The sequence below is a fragment of the Ceratina calcarata genome, unplaced genomic scaffold (genome assembly GCF_001652005.2).
Source record: "Ceratina calcarata isolate Rehan_Ccalc_2016 unplaced genomic scaffold, ASM165200v1 scaffold12, whole genome shotgun sequence".
NCBI classification, from domain to species: domain Eukaryota; kingdom Metazoa; phylum Arthropoda; class Insecta; order Hymenoptera; family Apidae; genus Ceratina; species Ceratina calcarata.
Genome location: NW_017132978.1, coordinates 241,985 through 263,717, shown reverse-complemented (window position 1 = coordinate 263,717; position 21,733 = coordinate 241,985). Strand labels below are relative to the sequence as shown.

Genomic DNA, 21,733 nt, shown 5'->3' with positions numbered 1-21,733 from the left:
ATGACCAACAGATTTTACGACAACCTGAGAGCCGCTGTTTCTCGAATACCTTCAAGGACTTTCTCTGACTTGCTCAAGAGCATCTGCCACCGCTCGGGCTCGGCCGACTGTGGATGAAAGAAAATGAGAAACACTTTCTCCGTAATGACCGATTCCAACGAGGCTGGAGCGTCGCCTCGGAGAAAAAGGACTCGGTCATATCCAGCCTCGGAAATAATGATCCAACGTACAATGACTCAATAGTTATTCAATTCTGTCGCTCTGTTTATTCAAATCAACCGAAACGTGTCACTGCGAAACGTAATCACGAACGGAATGCGCGAGTTCTGTGCCTCTGAAAGAACGACGCTTCACGCTTCCGGGAATATCAAGAAAGCTGGCAACGCGAGAGAGGGGAAAGAAATTTCGAGACAATTTCATAAATCACTAAAACCGAGAAAAAATATACGAGATAAGTTGAAGGATCGGTGGTACGCGTGAACGCATACAAATAACTCGATTTGTATTCCCGTTGCGAAACATTTCTCGCGACTAATAGCGGTAATGACTTATCGGCGAGATAAGGTAGAAACAAGAGTCTGCGCACATAAAACTGTTACCCCCGTCGAGGAACTGCACGAACCAACCAATAACCTCTGACCCACAATAATTAAACGTCCAGACTCGAAACTGTAATACCGTTTAACACCTAGAATCGGCGTACTCACCTGAACGACGGAGATCTTCATGATGACCGATCTTAAACCTCTACGCCTGTGTATTTGGAACTGATGAAGCGAACGCGGCAGCATCCCGCCTTATATGCCTTCGCCTGAACCGCGTAGAGGGACATCACGATTATAGTTTCACCGTTGTAACACAACTGCCAGGTTCGATACTTACTTACGTGCGGAAAGACACCTGCCAGATGTAAACGGCCGTGTGCTCATCCTCGGCTAATATTTCGACACGATGAAAGTTGGAATCACGATCCAGTTCCGGTCCGAGGCAACCTAATTAAACCGGCTTTTAAACGTGACGCGAATATTTACCGATCCAAATACGTGCAACACGTTACATATTATCATAAATCTACTACTCAGTTATTCGTTAATTTCCAGTAAAATATTCAATAATTATAATAATTTATTTATTCATTTTTATGTAATACATTAAAAGGTAGAAGAACAAAAGATTGCAATTGCTGACGAACAGTTATAGAAGTCTGTATGTATCCTCCAGCGTGCACTTTCTCAATTTGCCACGCTAACGGGTGCATAGTTATGTTAGTGTGTTAACGGTTCTCTGGTAGAGTACGTAACACAGCCGATAATGCCTTTATCATAGATACATTAGAGCCAAAAGCAGAGGAAATGATATAATGATCATAAATTAACCAATGACGACGATGATAAAACATAGCATCGTCGCTTTCACTGAATCCATTATTTCTTCAATCGGAAATAACGAAGTACGGAAATCTACTGTATCAGTGAAATAATATTTAGGAATCCGTTGTTTATATAATAAAGGAATTTAACATAAATCTCCAACTAAGTGAATATGAATTTATTTAAAAAAAAACGTACAGTAATATAGGGTATGTAGAGAGACAGAAATAACAAAGGGTTAGAAATTTGTCGCTCAACGATGTTCGACGAAAGACTAGATACGATCACGCCTCGTGTAATGTCGGCGACACGTCTTGTAAACGCGAACCGTTTTTAACGTCGAAATCTCCGTCAACGCGTTCTACTGACCATCATCGCGCTGTTCATTAATAATCGTGAAATGGAAAAACGACTCTCGCGGATTACTCGCTCTTGCGTTTCTTGTATAGAAAGTTCTCTTTCGATGGGAGGAAACCGCTTTCCAGTTTAATAGGCCTCTCTTGGTATCTAAAAACATTTAAATATTATTTAACAATTAACCATTTGCTTAAATACGGTGAAAACAATTTACCTCGCGGAATCTTGAGCTGCGATCAGTTTGCTGGGAACGTACGAGTCCAGCAAGGATCTGGGCTCGCCCAGACCCACTTGATTCTGCTCTGGAATGGATTCCTCCTCCTCCGATACTTGTATCACCGTTTGTGCGCCCGACTTGAAATCTTGCGCGGGTGCTTGCGGCGGTGTCAAGTCAGTGTTAGGTTCGTCCGAATCCTGTAACCGCATTAAATATTCTATAATAATAATAATATAAATAAATACTACTTAGGAGTCCATGCGAGACCGACCTTAACGTAGTTCTGTGCCGAAGGTTGGTGAGCCAGAACTTGATCCGGCAGCTCGTCGGCGACAGTGGCGTCTAACTGTTCCGACGAAATCGCGTAGTTCACGTTGGCTTGCAGGGAATTGTCCTGGACGTAAGCAGGTGCGCGTGCATAGACCGGGTTGTAAACCGGTGTCGCGTGCATATAGACCGTCGTCGTCGGTTGAGCGTAAACCAGCTGGGGAACGTACTGTGGTTGGGAAGACGGCGAGACGTACGCCTGTGTGTACAAGAGCTGTCTTCCCTGGGCGAACGTTTGGTCCGAGGGAGCGTAACTCTGTGCATTCGCTAACGGGGAGCTCGTGAATTTCTTTGAGGTAACCGGCGTCGTGTAAGCTGCGCCCTTTGTTACCTGAGACAAAGACCGGTTACATGGCATTAACATCGTTCCGAGAGCGCTCGATCCTCGTTCCCGGAATACTATATACATTTTTATTGCAACCACGAATTCTGATTATATAATCGGGCTAGCTCGCTAACCTTGGTTGAGAAAGCAACGGGTGCGGCATTATGTTTCGGCGCGTACTGAATTTGGTAAGTCGGCTTTCCGGGAACAATTGGCTTCTGACTTAAGGCGGACGAGTAAACGGGAATCGATATATGCTCGGTAGACGCGGCGCTCAATTGAGGCAGCAGGAACTCGCCGCCTTTGCCAGAACCCACGCGTAAATTCGGGTAATAGGTCAGAAAGTGCATCATCGGAATATTCACGTACACCGTGTCTGTAATAATAAATAAATAAATTATATATTTTAATAAATAAATATTATTAAAATTCTATTTAAATATACCTTTATTCGGACTTTTCGTGTATTTAGCCGTAACGACTTTCTGCTGAACGGCTTGCAAACGATTGCCGACGTTCACTTCCGGTTGGTAAGCCAATTGCTGTGATTCGTAAACGTTAGGCGCGATTCCTCTCGGCGGTTGTTGTTGGTATTCGTTGTAGTATCGCGGCGGTAATATTTGTTCCGGCAGCACGTTGTTTTGCGGCTGATAAACTTGCTCCTTTGCGTATTTATTGAACTGGACGTTATATGCTTCCGAGGGAGCCTGAACAAGCGCGAGCCGAGTAGGTTACTGATAAAGCGATGCAGCAGGTAATCTATGATAATTGCTTTTGCAACGTTACGTTTTGCGGGGAGGGTGTTACGAACGTAACCGGCGAGCTGGCTGGGTGGCCACGGTATTGATTCGATATTTGGTACTGCTGGCCGATCTCCTTCGTTAGATATTTCGTCTCCTCGACCCGTGAATTTCCGGACTTTGATAACCCTTCCGCTCTCAGGTTGTCTCTTTCTATGTCCTCCAAGTTGATCTTCTTCTCCGCGTTCACGCCCAGCCACAGCAGGCAGAGCGTCAAATAGAATTTCTACGAAATAAAAAAAAAACGATATTTTATGATATATCTTAAATAACGGAGTTAACAGAATGCAGTTTTATGTGACGTTATTTAAGCCGGATGTGTTTGTTAACCATTGCAGTAATTGAGAAAAATGAACTTGCATCGGGGTGCACTTTCACTTCACGCGAAGTTCTGGGTCAAACATCCGTCGTGGACCAGTCTTTTATACTCCACGACTGGATCCGGTTGCTCATGGGGATGACCACTCCCATGAGCATGTGTATCGAATCGTTGATGAAAAAGTAAAAGTTTCTCTTTCATGACTCTCAATCGGTTTTGTTCTTTCAACTCTTCCATTCCCGAATTATTTTCAATAGAAACAAATGATTAAAAAATTTTATAAATTAGTTATTAATATAGATTTTATTCATGTGATCAAAATCAAGAGCCATTATAGATTTATATCATCTCAAATAATTAAAGAAACATTAATGGAGGACTGAAACTCTTGTTTTCTAATAAAAATCATTTTTTTAATTCAATTAATTAAGATGGGTCATTGATACGACGATACGACTTACCATGTTACTTAATTTCAGAAGGTGCGATCGCGATACAAAGATCCTAGCTCTACTACAAAACCAAAGTAGATTCACGTTCTCTTATATAGCCTTTACCCCTTCCCTAGAGGCTCGAGGAGGCACACTTCACTTGTGGATCTTAGCGCGTTCGGAAGCCCTCCAGTGGACCACGCGCCGAAGAATAGCCGGTCGGTTCAGGTACGAGTGAAGGGATTGCAGTTTCCCTTTCTCCCTCAAAAGCCGTTGACCACTCCGTAAGGATGGAACGAACACCCATAAGGAAATATGAATCGCTGCGTTGGGCAATAAATCGTCTGAACCAGCATCCATTTTCACGCAGTCCGAACGTGCATATTTTGTATTACCTAAACGATTGTAAGTTGAACGAATCGGACATATACCAGTTTTTCCTCATTCAATTTTCTCCTACTGATATCCACTTCTCACGATGACTATCATAGTAATTACCGTCGATGATTGATTCGAATAAAACGCGTTCCCTGTGAGATCGGGCTGAACTGAAATAGAAACGTGTCCCATGGCGTTCGGAAGTTGGTTATTAAATAGATGTTTCTAATTTCCGCCAGGCGAACGCATCGTCAAGACTCTGTTAAACGCTGGCACAGTCGGAGCCAGAGTAATCTCCCTGTAAATTGTTCCAAACGCCCCGGCACAAAGTTGTACTAATTACTTCGCCAGTTAATCGATTCTGTAGTTCGTTAATAAAGCGAATTTGTTCTTTAACTGCGCTTGACACTTTCGTCACTGTGAAAACAGTCTCCTCCGTTTAAATCATTAGAATCATGTTTATTACACATGTTTTTAATAAATTAGAAATTAAGTGAATCGTCAGTTTGGAAAATGAACATATCTTGGTGACAGTGCACGTAAATAATCCGGTAAATAATCCGATCATCCATCACGGTGGAACGAAAGCTCGACAGGACAACGCGCAGGGAGATATCCTATGTAATTTTTAAAATATGCTTTTAATATGCAGTAAGAGGCATCCTTGGTAAAATTGTTATTGCATACGAGAGAAATTACCAGGAAGGCGAACCGATGGAAAATAATCGTGGCTCGCTTTTCACTCTGGATACGGTGCTCGAAAAATTGTACTTAACGGAAGGAAAGGAGATCTCGCGAAGTTCATCAATCTCACGGTGATCCCACTCCATACTCGATACGGCTCGCCATTGAATCTCGCGTTTCCGTGAACCCTTTCTTCCAGCCCCGGCCGGTCGGGCACGAGCAGCAGCGGCCGGACAACGAATAAAAAGAAAACACTTTCTATCCGCATTCTGGGCGTGGAAGCAAGGGAAATGATCTAATAAACGACGAGCCCTCTCGCTCGGATCATCCTCCATTAACTTTCTCGGCGAGGCTCGCAGAAAATAAAGAACCGGGTTTTGACGGTTTCGCGATTTCGTCACAGAGCGGGTTCAGAAAGGAAGGCAGACGGATCGGTGTTTCGACCGGACCGCTTTCTAGACGTTTTGGCCCCACGATTGGAAAATCATTGAAATTTTATACCAGTAGACGCGACCTCCTACGTACTATTTTATGCAAAGTACTTACAGGTCGCTGCATTTTAAATCGACACGTCCAGAGGAGAGAGCGAAAGTTTATTGAGAAAGGAATCTTTGAGAAATCGAAACTTCCAACCGGAGAAACAGAATTCGCGATTGCATCTTTGAAAGCTTCGATTATCCGAGCTCGGCGAATGATCAAAGTTTTACCAGATCGGCGTAAACGCGGGAAAAGGTAAACGGTATCGAGGTTTCAGGTCACCGCCTGTGTCGGTGTATCGAGATCGAGCCCGGGCACGAGAAAGTAAGAGGTCTCGGCTCGTCCGATTTTATTTTTCGACCGCCGCTCCGCGCTGGGAATGCGAAAAATAAAGCAAAACGCCGGAACACGCCACTCTCTCTCACCTGCCGCGATTCCGTTCCGATCGCAGCCTCACTTCCCCTTTCCATTACCGCGCCCAAACGATCCACCGGACGTTCTCCCAGATCCGGATCGCTTCCTTTCATTCGCCTTTCCGCGTGTGCAGCTCCCGACGAGGTCGAGGATTCGTCGACCCGCGTTCGCACGATACCAGCGAAGCACGGTTTTAAAAATCTCGCTCCGGCGATGTAACCCCAGGTGAGAATATGGAAATAAGAGAGTCTCGCAGGAAACAACAACGAACATTTATTACTAATGACACAGAGGATGGATAAGAAATTTACAAATTCTGAAACGTAGGCGAAATGACCTTTCGGATCGATGAACGCTTTAGTAGAAATGAAAGGAATGTTAATATATCTTACTCTAACAGGTCCAGCACCTCGTGCGATCCGCAAATGTATAATTTCGAAAGTAAATTATAATCGGCACATCGGTGATTCGTAACAAAAACGATAATAACATAAATACGATTTCTATCTTATACCTATAAACGAGTACAAAAATAAAGCTCTGTAACGACAAAACAAATTCATCAAGCACCGTGACAATTCCATTGAGCCAGTTATCCCTTCTTGGTGTCAGTACTGAAGTTCACGTCGTCCAGATTATTTTTATACTGCTGCGCCTGCTGCTGACTGATCTGCGGGGCATTGTAGTTAGTATACTGATAACTGTACGCTTGCGGCGTCTGTGCCGTGACGAAGTTCTGATTTTGATAATTCTGCTCGTTCTCGTAACTCTGCTGCTGCTTATCGGATTGGCCGTCGTAATCCTGGCTGCCCTGAGGTGGCGGATTTTCGTAAGTCTCGTACTCGTTCGATTCGTCTTGACCCTTCTCAGGCTTCACGGCGTACACGCCCGCCTTCACAGGTATCGGATACTTCTTCAGCTGCGTCGTAGCCGTCTGCTGGCCGTTCAATTTCCCAAGCAGATTCGGGTTGACGATAAAAGTCAACCCCTTGGCAGCCCCGTTACCAACGGAAGCGAACCGCGCTTCCTTCCCCTGATCGTTCTGCTCGACGTACTGACCCTCGTTCGCCTTGCTCGCAGCGTTCAGAGCGACTTGTTGCAAGTTCTGGACCAACAGCTTGGCCCAAGCATGGCTCATCAACTCGTCCAACTGCTGAGCTTTCTGGTACGGCACGGGCAACGGATAATCAGGACCCACCGGCTGGCCAGCCACGCTGATCACTCTGTACGTCGTTTTCGGCAACGGTAACTGAAGATTCTTCACATTGCCAGTTTCCTCCAATTGATTTCTAGGACTGCTCGTCTTGTAGGTGCTCGGTTGAACGTCGAGGTCTCTCGGGTTCCCGGAAATGTAATTGCCACCGTCGACGAACTGACTACCATTGTCGTCCCTGTACTTCTTATCTCCGTTAGAGTTTCTCTCTTTACCCTTGCTGCCTTCTGAATCGGAATACGACTCGCCGTGGTAATCGCTGCCAGGTGGTGGTGGTGGCGGCGGCGGTGGCGGTAACGAGGAATACGGAGGTTTGTTGTAATAACCCGGGTAATAGTAGGCAGGCTGATAATAATAATTAGGATAAGTGGCGGAGTAAGGAATCGGCGAGTAAGAGGACGGCGATGGCACGTTGTACGGTGCAGAGTACGCACTGTAACCGTTGTAAGGCGCCGCCGGCGTCGAGTACGAATACGGTACGGAACCGTAATACCCGTAAGAGGAGGGCGATGCAGCCTTGGAGTACGTGCTGTAATTAGGGTAGTAAGGATCTCTAGGATAGTTAAAGCTGGCGCTGTACGAGTCCTTAGCGTCGACTTTCGGCGTGTACAACTCCGTAGACAACTGCGGGGCGCTCTCGATTCCCCTCTTAATCAATTTAGGACTGTACGGATAAATTGGGTATATCGGTAGAAAAGGCTCGTCGTTCGGATCGTTGCTCTTCTCGTAACCCTGGACGAGGATCACCGACGGCGCTAGGAACAGTAGCTGCAATTTTTAACAATTTACTTGGACAATAGCCGGTGCTGTCAGTTTATCAGATTTTGTATGAAGAATAAGAGAACAGGAATACGAACCAACAGGTCCATATCAATCAGCCGTCACTCTCCCCTGTCGATAATTACGGTGCGTTCGTTTCTCCGCGTCTATCTCATTCGACGGTTCACTCCTGATCAGCGGCGATGTATCGTGGCGATCGAACAGATCTGACCGACACGCCGATGGTTAATGATGCATCGGTCGACATTGAATTTCTCCTTTATACCCGGCCGGCTGAAAAATCGCGAGAACTAGTTTAACATCGGCGTTGCTCTTATATAGTCGTACAGCGTACCGGCCAGCCCGGTTCAGTGAAACCGTCTAGCCTAGTCTACATAGCGAAATGCCTCTCGATCTCGACACCGGCCAAGCTACGGTTTAAACTGGTCGAACGAGTGGGAGCGATCCGGGCTGTCGCTGTCCGGTCTCATATCGAGGAAGAAATAAAGACGACCGAGCGTGAAAGCTCTCTCGTACGAGCTTCGGGATAAATTGGCTATCGTGCGCGTCTCGTTCGGCACGCGATCGCCCCGAATACCCGTCTCGTACCGGGGGAGAAAAAGCGGCGGCGATTCGTCCGGAGCGACGAGGAAGTAAAACGGTTCGCGATGCCCGCGAGACGATTTTTTTCAGTTCCGGTCGCGCGCCGCCTTTCCAAGCTGACGTCCATCCATTCCATTTGCCGTACTTTCACCGGCGACGCGACAGCAGCTCGCTATATCGATCCGTTGCGAACCACCACGCCTTCGATTACATTAATAAATAGAAGATGCAATTTTGGGAGTGAAACACGAATGGAAACTTTTAGTATCCCGTTTGCATAGGAATTCTAGTCGTTGGTTTTGATGCTGGACACGAGAAAGTGCCCTTTCTAATGTGAGCCAAGGGAAGTGGATGGCAGGAAATGTCCATTTATCGGTTTAACTGACCGGAACCATATTATATTGTAGTAAATCAAATTGATAATTTTATTAAAAGAAAAAACGCGGAACTGAAAACGACCAGAATCGCCTGATTCAATTCAGAGAGCTGATTTGCAAAATTAGACCCAAACGTTTTTTATTGCCTGAATTATGAATAATAAATGAATGAAATTACTGAATAAATTACTAATACAACGATGGTACATGCGTCTGTTCCTCCGTTTCGAGTAAAACTGCCTCGAGGCTTCTGACCTTTTGCTGACCCGACCGAAACCCGGTGACACAACCCCTTTGATTCTCTTCCGCGAGGAAATCAATGTGTTACATCCAACACTGTTCCATTGCCTACATTTATTGTAATAATTGATTATAAACTCTGTCGAGCTTTTGTGAGCAGCTCGAACGGTGATATCGATTGCGATCGTTAAAAGAGAACGGCACGGCCAAGAGTAAGAGCTGAAGTTTTCCCTGTTTTCGCTCGGACCACGTCACGGGCGTGAGAGTGAAGCGCGTTTAAGCTATGTATGTCGCTCGTCGAACCAGTCGGAAAATAGTGAAATGCGTAGTGCGTTTTTTCGTGAACGAACCCGACCTACCGGTCGCCAGCAACGGAGGATCGACCAGACCCCTCCCCCCGTTCCTCCCCCGGCTACTTCGTCGACTTTGTTTCAACGTCGCTCAAGATGCATGCACGCGCACGTGCGATCGTTGAAAAGTGGGTCGCCGCCCAGGACGCGCTGCATCCGATGCGCTCGCGCTCTCGTTCGCGTGGGTGGTCGATCTTTATTTTCGAAATTGCAGGAAACTAAATGAAATTTATTATATAAATNTTCCTGACGATCTTTCTCTTCTGATCAAACGACGTTCTGGTGTAATAAAATATTTCTTGATTTATTTCGACGAGTAATTGTAAATATTTGCGCAGTCCGGTGGACAAGGGTCGATGATTAAACGGGGATCTGAAGCCTCGCCAGTCTTCACTTACCCTGATACAGCTTCTCGGTTAGTTTAAAACTTCGATGCACGTCCTCGTTTCAAGAGCATCGTATTAGCCTACTCTTTAGCGCAGACCCTCTGCTCCCTTTTCCCCGGGAGCTGTAAAAAGAAAAATAGAAGAGACTTGCCGAGTAATTTAAACCGAAACTTTTAATCTGAACTTTACGCTGCATACCGTCGTTATTAATGAAAAGAGAAACCGACAAATTATTTCACCGTGAGAGTTTCTAATTAAAAGATACTTTTAATCAAGCAAAACAGAAAAGTCGTCGTTCAAACGGAAGAATTATGTTAGTATAAAGCCTTCGAGCGATGTAAGAATGAAGGCAGCGGAGAAAAAAATAAAACAATCTCCCTGATGAATCATGCCGAACCGGTCCGCGAACGGCCTGCAAAGCCTCGTCACTTTCCCAAACAGAACAAAACTTTAGAAAGGAATCCGCCAGCCTTCGAGTAAAAGTGATCTTCCTTTCGCACTTTTATTAAGCGCTGCTACCGTTCTTATCTCTCGTGCTGTCAATAACTTTCACGGTGAGATAAAAAAAAGGCCAATTGCCACAGACATCGAATAAAAAGAAAAAAAATAAAGCACGGCTACTTTAAATTATTTTGCATCGTGGCATAGTGAAAGCTCATGAATAAATCTAAGATCCTTACGCTTATTGAGAGATGTTCAGGCTTTTACAAAAGGAATTGCTTTATTATTACAAAACTACGAAACAAACGACATCACAATATCGACGCTACGGAATGCGCACATGCTCGAAGCAAATTACAGGAATATAAATACGCAACGGAGCGCAGTTTAAATAAAATAATAATTATCCTAAGAATAATATAAATTAGGGCGACGTCCTAAAATCATCGCTCGTACGATCGACTTATTCGCTAAACAAAGTGGGCTGCGCTCGTTGCTTGTCAATTAACAGCTAAGACTCTCGTCAGATCGCGACGAGCTTTCGAAGGAATTCAATATTTCCCGCTGGGGCTGGAGTACGAAATCGTGTCGTATCTGCTGTTCCCCGAATTCGGGCTCTCGTAGCTCTTTGAAACGGAGTACGTGTATCTGGGACTCAGGTTTGAATAGGAACCCTGCGACTCTGTAGGGGAGCTGTACGAGGTGGAAGGGGAGTAACTCGAAGAGTAACTATTCGAGGATCCAGAATAGCTGGAACTGGGAGCAGAGTAAGTGACGGTCGGACTGGAATAAGAGACGCTGGGACTGGAGTAACTCGTGGAAGGGCTGGCATAACTGGAAGAAGGACTGGAATAACTAGAAGAGGGGCTCGAGTAACTGGAGCTTCCAGACGAGGAGTACGACGAGTCAGAGGAAGGTACATAATTGGAATAGGATCCAGAATTCGATGCCCCAGAGATGTAAGTCGTGGAAGAAGAAGGAAGGGAGTAACTGGAACTATCGGAAGATCCTGCGGAGAGCACGTGGTTGGACCCAGAAGACACCGAAGGTAAGGAGTAACTGGAGGATCCTGACAGACTATGGGATCCCGAAGATACTGGCAGGGAGTAACTACTGGAACCTCCGTGCGACGAGGAAGCCGGGAAACTGTAACTCGATGAACCTTTTCCCCCGTCAATCACCAAACCTCCGCTCACGGAATGATAGGATGAGCTCGGTGATATGGATTGGATAGGGATACCGTGTCCAGATGAACCTAACGAACTTATAGACGCGGGTAAACTGTACGAGCCATGACTTAACATCGGATAGCTAATGGCGTTTGACGATCCACCGCTGTACGCCGATAATCCTTGAACTCCTGTGGCGTAAGAAGGCGCGGAACTGCTTGCCTGGTGTCCAAAGGTAACGGGGCCGGTCTTCATCAATGGGCTGAATAGACCGACGCTTCCACTACTGCCACCCAAATTCGAGTACGAAGACTGCCCTAGGTGTCCCAGCGAGAGTCCTTGGAGGCTCAGACCGTGGCCCAATCCGGAAATCGAACCAAGCCCACCGGACCCCATGGAGTATCCCAGCTGACCGTGTCCCAAGGAGCTGCTCCCTAAACTTTGACCCACAGAGTATCCATGGGATCCTGTACTTATGATCGGGGAATTGTACGAAGATCCACTGGAATAATCGATTCCTCGTTTGCCCTTCGGCGGTGTTCTCAGCGATGCATAATGTCTCTCTCTTTTTATTTCCCTACAGGAGACGGTCGAAGTAGCCACGGCTACTAAAGCCAGTATCATCTGTGAATAATTAAATTCGCGTGAGGATCTACGAACTATAACACTGATAGAATTTATGCAGGAATAAACAATCGGGCATGAGAGTTTATCATTGCAAATCTGAGATATAATATTGCAGTATTAAAATAAGTTCGATTCACTTACCAGTGATCTCATGTTGATTCTAAATCGAGACTGTCCGGTGCGCTACTTCTCCTGTCCAAGTGACAACACCTTGTATGTAAGTGAAATTGTGGTTTCTGGTGCCATTGCTAACCAGAAGAGACCTTTTATACACAAATCCCCTCTTGCACGGCGAAAGAAAGGTCTAGGTGAAGGTGAATCTCCCCGCGCTGGTGCTAGTGCACCACCACCGTCGCCGCGTCCCAAGAACGTGTTTCAGATAGATCGCTGTCCGATCTATCGTGGGACACGCGTGGTAAAAGTGCCCAAATCAATATTTATCGTGCATTGTGCCTGACGCACGGAGACATTTTCCATCGGCGAAGTCAATGAGCGGAGGCGAAAGGAAGGAAGGAAGGAAGGAAGGAAGGAAACGACTCCCTCGCGGAAGATAACGGCGGTAGATGCAAAGCTAATTAAAAACGGAATTGTATCAGGCAATCAAACAGATGCAAAACGTGATACATCGCACGGAATTTCAGCTTGCATTCTCCAATCCTCCTGGAAATTGTTCCGGGATGTTTCACGGTTTGATTAATTAACTCAGGCTGTGAAACTTCTTCGTCGAAAAATTGATATCTGACGATGATGAAATTCGTCTTGTTTTGGGAGAAATTCTGCTCGCCTAATGGAACGAACACGTTTTATCTACTCGGGGAAGGGTTATTTGTTAGAGTCGCATTCCCGTTTGTTACTCGAGCGCGTTTCGAGCTCGTCGACGTGTTTCGCAAGTATCTGTTTATTGCTGCGCAGCTGGTGGCTCGGGACATCGGGAACCGTATTTTTCCGGCTTTTGTCGCGATGTGCCACGATATGAAAGGGGCCGGTGAAGGTGCGGTACATGACACAGACGCGCGACGTTCAGCCTCGGAAGCGGCTGAAAGTAGTTTGGACGATGGAAAGTGAAATGCGGGGCAGTCAGAAAAACATCGCGATGATTTAGACGTAGCCGTTTGCGATCTTTTCTTCGCGCTGCGTAATTAGCCCGGTTGACAGCGAAGTTTCAGATACGTTAGCACAAAAAAATAACATAAAACGTCGACGCCCATCAATACGCGGTTCTTAAAATTGAAAACGCTGATTCAGTTCGTTTTACTTTCACTCAAGAAGGAAGCACTGTCGTTCCTTTTAAATTATGCTTCGTACTTTCAGAATCTTTATACGATGTTACTTCGTACTGATTTACTTCAAAAGCTCTTTTAGAAATATTTTATTTTGCATAAAAATCCGCAGTCTATTATGATTATAAAATATCGGACTCGTTTATTTTGCGTTCAACCAGTTTCGAGATTGCCCAACATGTAAACGGTTCTTTCCGGAAGGAATCCCTGCTGAACGAGTTCGAAGGGAAACGATAAGTGAACTAAACGAAATAGAAGAGGTCAGTCACGGAAAGTGAGTCGACACCGAGTCGCCTGTGTGAATCGTGGAGCTCGTCTACCTGACCCGTTCCTTTGTAACCGTTAGACCCTTTCTTTGTCCAAAGGAAATAAAGCTCGATTACACCTGTTCTACGAGAATCTAGCGCGTTTAGCGGTATAATCGTAACTCGGTCAGTGATAAAATTATAAAATTGTACGACTGCATTTGCGCAACGGAGAAATGTAATTCGATTTATAATAGCTTGGCCGTGATTAAGATTATCGAGGTCACGATCGATCGTTCGTCACCTATTAAGCCTTCGGTGAGAGTTCCTTGGTGTAGGTTTACGGGGCCGGAAACGGAGACAGTCGGTTTTCTAAGGTGTACTTACTTTCTTTGGCCGCTGGTCTGCGAATCATGAATTCTTTCTAGCGCCCGCACTCGTACCAAGTTCAATGGCAGACCGGTCGACGCTAGTTTCTACGGTTGCGGTTGATAGAAATTAAATTCGAGCGTAGAAAAAATATTTATTCCAAATAAATAAAACTTGTACAGTGCGCAGTTAACGAAGTAGGCAAATCAATATCTAAAACTAAACTCTTAATAAATAAAAAATGATCAATCACCCATTTGTGAAATCGAAAACCCAAATTATTCGCACGAAACGATGCGAACACCTTTTACCATTAGAACAACTCTCTTATTTAAAAAAATATAAAATCTGTATAAAGTAGAACAAATGAAAACCTCGCAAAATATAAGTACGTGCACGCGACACGGTGGTTTACATTAGGCGAAGAACCGCAGCGGCGAGAGCGTGTCTCGTTATCCTTCAAACCGTGTTATCCCGGCTCGATATACCGCGGCCACTTTCTTCTCTGATCTCTCGGGTTCTCTTTTTCGTGGGTGAACAGTCAGTCTCGACGCACGAGCAAGCGAGTTCAAGCGAACAATGTTCATTCGCCGTGCACGTCATTTCCATATTTGGGTCGGCTTCGCTTGGGCATAGGTGGGCGCGTAGCTCCACGGATGAGTCGGGAACGTCGCCGACTTGTGCACTTGGTACGCGACGTTCGGGTAATAGTAGAACGGGTAGACTGGCTTAATAGGTTTGTAAATAACAGGATTTATCACTGGTGTCTGCAGTCCATACGTCGGATGCGACGCAGGTTGAATAGGAGCGACCGGGTGCAGAGGTGTCACTGGTTGAACAGGAGCGACCGGGTGCAGAGGTGCCACTGGTCGAACAGGAGCCACTGGCTGCACAGGAACCGGAGATTGAGGAACGGCGGGCTGATTCGTCGGGGGAGTCGACGGTGTCGTGGACAACGGAGGCGTCCCGGAGATAGGTTTCTGGCTCGGGATCGTAGGGATTGGTAGTCCGAAATGCGTGGGCGAGGATCCCGCGGGTGAAATAGCACCGGGCGCGAAGAAAGTAGGGCCGTAGGTCGGGACGAAGTTCGTACCAGCGATCAGGGTAGGCACGAATCCGCCATAAACGGGAACTCCCGAGGTAGATAGGGGCGGCGCGGGCACGGCCGAACCGACTTGTACGGTTCCGTCGCTTTTAGCCGGGGGCTGCATGGTCGTCGTCGTCGTCGTTGTTGTCGTCGGAGTCTGGGTAGTCGTGGACAGCCCGTAGCTAAGCGGGAACCCCGGGCCGACCGTCGTCCCTAGCAAAAAAGGTGATTGATTGAAAGCAGTGTTCCCGAGGTTCACGCTACTCTGTTGCGTATTTAAACCGTGAATCTTCATTCGCTGTCCGAGGGAAGCCAGAAGATCTTGACTTTGGACGAAGCTCGGTTGATTTTGAGCGTACCTACCGGCCACGTCTGCGTTTTGGGTCTGACTAGCCAGCGCTCGCTGCAACTGCACGATCAACCGGTCCTTCTCGAGAGACTGTATCTGCTCCAGGGTCTCGTGGGCGCTCAGGGTTCCCGACGCGTACGACGGCAATGGGGCTGAGAAGCTCTGTGGGCTCTGCGAGCTGCTCTCGAGGTTTTGGAACTGTCCATTCGGAACTTGATTATTGTGCCCCAAGAATTGGTCGGTCTGCGGCGCGAAGTCTTGCTCGTTCGCCGGCGCGCCGTACAGCTGCTGTATGGCTTGCGCGTTCTGCGCAAGGAACAGGGCCGCGTCCGATATGTGTCCCTGCTGCGACTGTACCAAGTTCTGGCTATGGAGACTCGCCTGGCCTCGATTAACGCTCACCGGAGTCGGTGAAAAACTCTGCACCGTGGAATGCTCCGGCAACTTCTGATTCTCCGGTGGTAAATAATTCGCCGAGTGGATCGCGAATGGCTCGTTGTTTTGAGTAGATATTGGATTCGGCTCGGCGAAGTCGACTTCTCTGATTGGACTCGGAACTTCCTGCTGCACCAGTCCGCCGGGCCGGCCATCGAAGTTGTTCGAATGCTGTTGGCCGATATGACCGTGAAATTGCAATTTATCCCGATGCTGTTGACCGTGCGATGCAGGTCTCATTGGGTTCTGATAACCAGGCGGTCCGTATTTGGTAACGGGTCGGTTTATTTGCGCGGGGTGTCTATTAACGATACGCCCTCTGGTACCGGACTGCACTTGGAACCGGACTCTGCCGCTCGGACCGGGTCTCTTATACGAATACCCCGAGTCCCTCTTTCTATGCACTTCTGTCTCTTCAGCATCGTCACTCTCACCTTCGCCGAGATCCACTAATTCCAGCTTCGTGATCTCCGGTTTGTCGTCCTCCTTTGTCTCGGATTTGACACACAATAAGCTCGCAACCAGAAAACACATTATCTGCAACAACCGATTTCTACCTGTAGTGACTTCGTAGTATGAAACTGCACTTGTCTCTCGATTCGTACTTACCAAGAGGAACTTCATGTTCGTAATCCGATTATACTTGGCACTAGCCTACAACATGTAATCGTAGCACCAGCACTGGAAAAAACAGCTAATTTGTTCAAGGTTGGACTGGCCCACGCCGACTAAGACCACGGCCATACCTGCACATGTATAAATACAGTCGGGTCGCGACCATCCACGAATTACAATAGACTTTCTTACCGGCTTTCATCGATCACACTTAGGCAACGCTGTTACGGATTGATGTTACACATATCGATGTAGAGTATCTTCTTAAATACATTATCGGCCCGGCATTTCTCACGCCGGGCACGTACCGTTTGGCGAACCAACTGCGAAACAGATTTTACGGAAAATGGTAATAAGCCAGTTTTACGGGAGCCGCGTTAATGACGATTCACACGTGGGAGAGACGCATGGTTTCCTACGAGATGTTCGATATAAAACGAACAATCGTTGTACTTCCGTGCGTAAATTACTTTTCGCGAAGCAGTGGATTCGCCCTGGCTAAATGACATTCCGTAGTTATGGGGAACGCTCGTCTGATTCTCGTCACGTTCACGTGTTCCGGGCCTCAGTGAAAGTGCTCAAAGTCATCAAGTCCGAGTAACTACGGAATAAACGATATATTCCTATTGTGTAATTCCCGATTACGCGCAGACCGAAGCGTGCTCGAATTCCTTGAATTATTACAAACGCTCGCCGGTGAATCGCGATCAGTTAATTCGATTGAATAATACGGTCCGGTGTTATCATTCGCTTATTATAACCCCGTGATTCATAGGCGAGGTATGATTCATTTCGAAAAATTCACAACGTCGATCGTATCGCCGCGGTCGGCACCGCGACGCATTTTTTATTCATGTTTGAAACTAATGGCAGGAGACAATAATTGCGCATAGCTTCTATTCTAATGACCTCGCGCTGACCGAAACGATGCCAAACCGCGGTCGATCGCGTCACCCGCTTCTATTCGCGGTTTTATTAAATACACGCGTGCATACGACGGGAAGTCCTGCCCCGCGCAACAATGCCGTTTAACATGCGTTCTCATATCAGAGATGAAACTGCAGATGCATGTGGAATAAGATCGTCTTCGTCGACTGCAGCTGGAATTCGAATCGTCGATCCCCCGCGAACTGCGCCGCATGTTTATGAAATTATTTTGCAAACGAAAGGAAGACAAATTTGATCTTAAGTATTTTTTGTATTTCACATGATAGTAAATTTACAAAGATTTGTGAACAGAGTTTCGAGGTTCTATAAATTGTCCAGACGTTCGTTGAGGTTCTGTTACTTAAAACTAAACTATCCTAAATTTGAAGATCCTTGAGATTGCCATGATCGGTTCCTCGTCTTAATCCTTCGAATGACAGTCAATTAACCATAGTAGCTGTAGTAGGGGTAAGGGTACGAGCGGTACGCCGCGTAGGGCAGACTGTAACTGGAACTGTAAGCGATCGGTGCTGCTGCGTATGAAGTGTATGCCACTGGTGCAACTGGTGCGACCGGTGCGGAGTAAGTCAGGAGCAATCCTCTTTTGTCCCTTGGCGCGTCCTCAGCCTCTGCACTCGACGCCTGCTCGACCTTTTGGGGTTCCGCGGGTTTCTCTGCAGCGAACGCTACAGCGAAGAGAGCCAGGAGGACGACAGCCTGGAAATAAATAAAATTATGTAAATTCATATTAATTGTCACTTAGAACATGGAGCAATTGTTCAATGCAAAAGTAGTTTAAGATAGTAATTGAATTTTCATAGAGGAATTGTTCAGTGCAAAAGTAAAAGTGTCAATTATGTTAGGAGTTTAAGATAGTAATTGAATTTTCATAGGTGCAAAGCACGAGTCTAATTTGACTGAAGCAATGGACATTAGAAATGATCATTTTACGATACAGTCACAGTTTCGTGTATCCGTGGTAAAATGAATTATTCAGTAAAATTGCAGACTAATTAAGTGACGTGTAAAAGTTTACTTACTGCGAAGAACTTCATGGTTGATCGTTAGTTGGATCTTTGGAGATCAGCTCGTGGGTTTGAACTGGGAGTGAATGCTTCTGCTTTTTGGTGGATACCTTTATATACCTGGCGAGAAGATCGTTCTATGCGCGTCATTCGCCGATTGATCAATGCGCGAGGACACACGCACCGCGCGTGTGTCCCCCTCGTCTATCCGTGTGTTGGTGAGCCGGTGCCCCGGTGGATGTTGCACGCGGGGTTGTTACACGTCCCATTGTCCGTAGGAGCCGCATATACGTAACGCTCGTACGTGTATCGTCGAGGTCTGCTAAGGAATCTCGTTCACGTATTCCCATGGCAGACTCGTATACAACCGGCCGACGCGCGGCACGCGGGTGAAGCAAGGGACCTTGGCAATCGTCCAAACACGAACGAAAGTGTTTTACCACATACCACGTAATAACGCGACTTTCGACAATGTTACCATTCTAATGACCAGTCGAGACTTTGACACTTGACAAATTCCCCTCTATTTGGGTTTCAATAATAGTAATAATAATTATAATAACGCTGTATTCACGGGCTTAGTGCTGCTACAGATACGAGCATTAAGAGAGGTGCACTTCAGGTTCTCTTTTAAAAACTATACTAAATAACAAATAAAAATTATCATCAATATGTCGTACGACGTATTGTTCTATAGATAATCACACAAATTTATTGGTATATACATGGATGTCCTAATGGAGTCGAAAGGATCAACATTGCTTAATATATGATCCTACGATTTTATTGATCAATTATAAAAGATATTAAACACTTCCAGAGAAACCTGTCTAGTTGTTTTCTGAAATAAGAACGACAGTTCAGCAGTTCGTAAACAAACTGCAAGGAATTTTTATAACGGTCAGTCAATGACCAATTAAATATATCATTTGAAATAATATTTCTGGGATAGAGTCGCTTGATTGAAATTGCTAATTTGGGCTCGTAAAATCTTTAGTCGAAGTCGTCCTTCGCTTCGAACCAGTTTCTTCCTGACGTTGAACGTTAAAACAGCAAAATATATTTTCTGAGAGCAAAAATCTCCGGTAGAAGTTGTCCTTCGATTTGAACCAGTTTTCCCTTTGTCGTTCGAACGAGTATAATAAAGCGAAATGTCGATTACCCGGATGCTGAAACCAGATTGTCTCCCAATTTTTCCAGACAATCGACGTTTTTACTGTATATTTTGCAGCGACACTCGAACGAGTCGAAGTACGATCGGAGGGCAGGCACCTGTGGCTTAGAATTTCAATACCAGGGGAAATCCCAGTCATTGCCTAATGTTCTCCTGGCTGTCCTGTGCGTGCCTGCCGTCGTCGAACCCTCCTGGAAATCAGTCAGTGACCGTTTGCATACCGATTCCCCCTGCTGTTTGTTTTGAATGCGTTTGCATCTTGAGCAGATCATTTTTTACCCGGTTTCTTTTTATCTGGCTACGGTCAGGTTCGATGGAGGTCAGGAATAGCATTCCGAATCAGCAAAAAATGTGCAAGGTCGATGCATTTGAAGCCGCTGATTGGACACGGCCAAGGGCATCGTAGGTGTAAAAGGAAAACGAATGAGGTTTCTAATATTAAAACTGTTTACACCGAATTCGGCATTCCTCCCCCTCGTATGAATAGGCTATTATGGTCGCATTGTTAAAACCATTTAATTTATGTGTTTTTCGGGGAAGAGAGATTCGTTCGTAAGACTATTAATAAAAAGGGACTCTTTCTTTATTAAACACTTCATCATGCTTAAACTAAAGAAAACTGGTAGGGACTGAAATTGATAGAAATGCTGAAGAAAGAAATGAAGGGTGATTTTTTCCAAGTCGATATGCAGTTTCTAGTTTTTAACTGTAATAAGCTCGTCGCATTTCGTTTCGCTACGATCGAAAGCAAATGGGAACGTGGCATCTTTTTGCTTAATTAATAATCACGATGCAGTTTGTACGTCTACGCGGCTTTGCTTTCAAATCCTTCTTGGGAGTACAATACGATACCAAGTTGTTAGGGATAGGTGGCCCTAACTGGGAGTCCGGAGGAGAAACGGTTGTTTTAATAAATGTACGCTAGGTTTTCCAAAAAAAAGAACCCAATTTATTTAGAAATAAACCCAGCACCCGTACAATTTAAATTATATAGAAAATAGAAAATAAAAGAGAAAAATTGAAAGCTGGACGGCGACCCGGCTCTCGCTCAGCGGTGGTGCCGTCGGATCCCTTGATCCCGCTTATTCTCTGTAATTCAGAAAATACGTATTAAACACGAGTACTCGTGTTATCGACGTATTACCTGCGAGTAGCTACCGCTCGCAGGTGTTTTAGCGGACTGTATTAATGAATGGAGCGAGATCCCTCGTACCTCCTATGTTCGATAAGAGGATCGATTTCTCTTATCGAGCTGACCGATTCAAAATTCGGTAGCGAAGCGAGAAATCGCCGCGCTCGACGCCGGTCCCTTTCCTTCAGGGAAATGACCGACTGCAGCCTCAATGCTGCTCAAACGTTGAGCTTCCTTTCGGAAATTGTCTCAACGTTGGGCTCGATTCACCTGTCCTCGAAACCCGTTGAAGAACGCGGACGAGTTTGCGACGAGCACGTCGTTCCAAACCGTCGTTCCGGACTTGCTTAAAAAAGCTACAGCCTATAAATGCTATAGGTAAACGCCAATTTAAAGACGGATACCGGGAGTCGGGAACGCGTTGTGGAGTTGGGCGTAAATCAACTCCAGTTAAATTGGGACGATGCCGTCTCAAACAGGAACTTTTACCGCCAAAAGGCAAAGAGAGTAGACACTCAAGGTCTTAGTCTCGATAAAAGCCCCCTAACTCGATCGCACTGAACTCAAACCGTTCAATTGCGAGAGGCGAGTACGTCGAACTCGACTGTACGCCGATGCAGATTGTAATTTCTACAATCGGCCGCACAGCGGACTGAAAAGCTCAGACTCGCTGCTCTCAACAATATTTAAGACTGAGAGTACCTCTGTCTTAAATTAACTTCTATGAATAATTCGAAGGCTTTTCAGATAAATTCTGTCTCCAGCCGTATCGAATCTTATCAGAATTGCTGCGAAGAGGAGCACACTCTTCGCCGGTTAATTCGGGAATGA

General features: G+C 45.9%; 3 protein-coding genes across 3 annotated transcripts; all 3 read right to left on the bottom strand.

Moving 5' to 3' along the window:
- Positions 1-1,172: 1,172 nt before the first annotated feature.
- LOC108625454 (uncharacterized) lies at positions 1,173-4,217 on the bottom strand. The gene is made up of 7 exons (XM_026814170.1): positions 4,177-4,217; positions 3,383-3,622; positions 3,042-3,303; positions 2,731-2,972; positions 2,216-2,602; positions 1,942-2,141; positions 1,173-1,877 (listed from the first exon to the last, which is right to left on the bottom strand). The coding sequence occupies exons 1-7, from the start codon at positions 4,177-4,179 to the stop codon at positions 1,793-1,795; spliced, it is 1,419 nt and encodes a 472-aa protein (XP_026669971.1). The 5' UTR covers positions 4,180-4,217; the 3' UTR covers positions 1,173-1,792.
- Positions 4,218-6,691: 2,474 nt separating this feature from the next.
- LOC113464442 (extensin-2) lies at positions 6,692-8,089 on the bottom strand (the record flags this gene model as incomplete). The annotated part of the gene is made up of 1 exon (XM_026814257.1): positions 6,692-8,089. A coding segment is annotated over one exon (1,398 nt), but the record flags the coding sequence as incomplete, so codon positions are not given.
- A 6,277-nt stretch (positions 8,090-14,366) lies between these two features.
- On the bottom strand, positions 14,367-16,702 carry LOC108625618 (SH3 domain-containing protein C23A1.17). The gene is made up of 2 exons (XM_018025741.2): positions 16,639-16,702; positions 14,367-16,566 (listed from the first exon to the last, which is right to left on the bottom strand). The coding sequence occupies exons 1-2, from the start codon at positions 16,651-16,653 to the stop codon at positions 14,758-14,760; spliced, it is 1,824 nt and encodes a 607-aa protein (XP_017881230.1). The 5' UTR covers positions 16,654-16,702; the 3' UTR covers positions 14,367-14,757.
- Between the last annotated feature and the right edge of the window lie 5,031 nt (positions 16,703-21,733).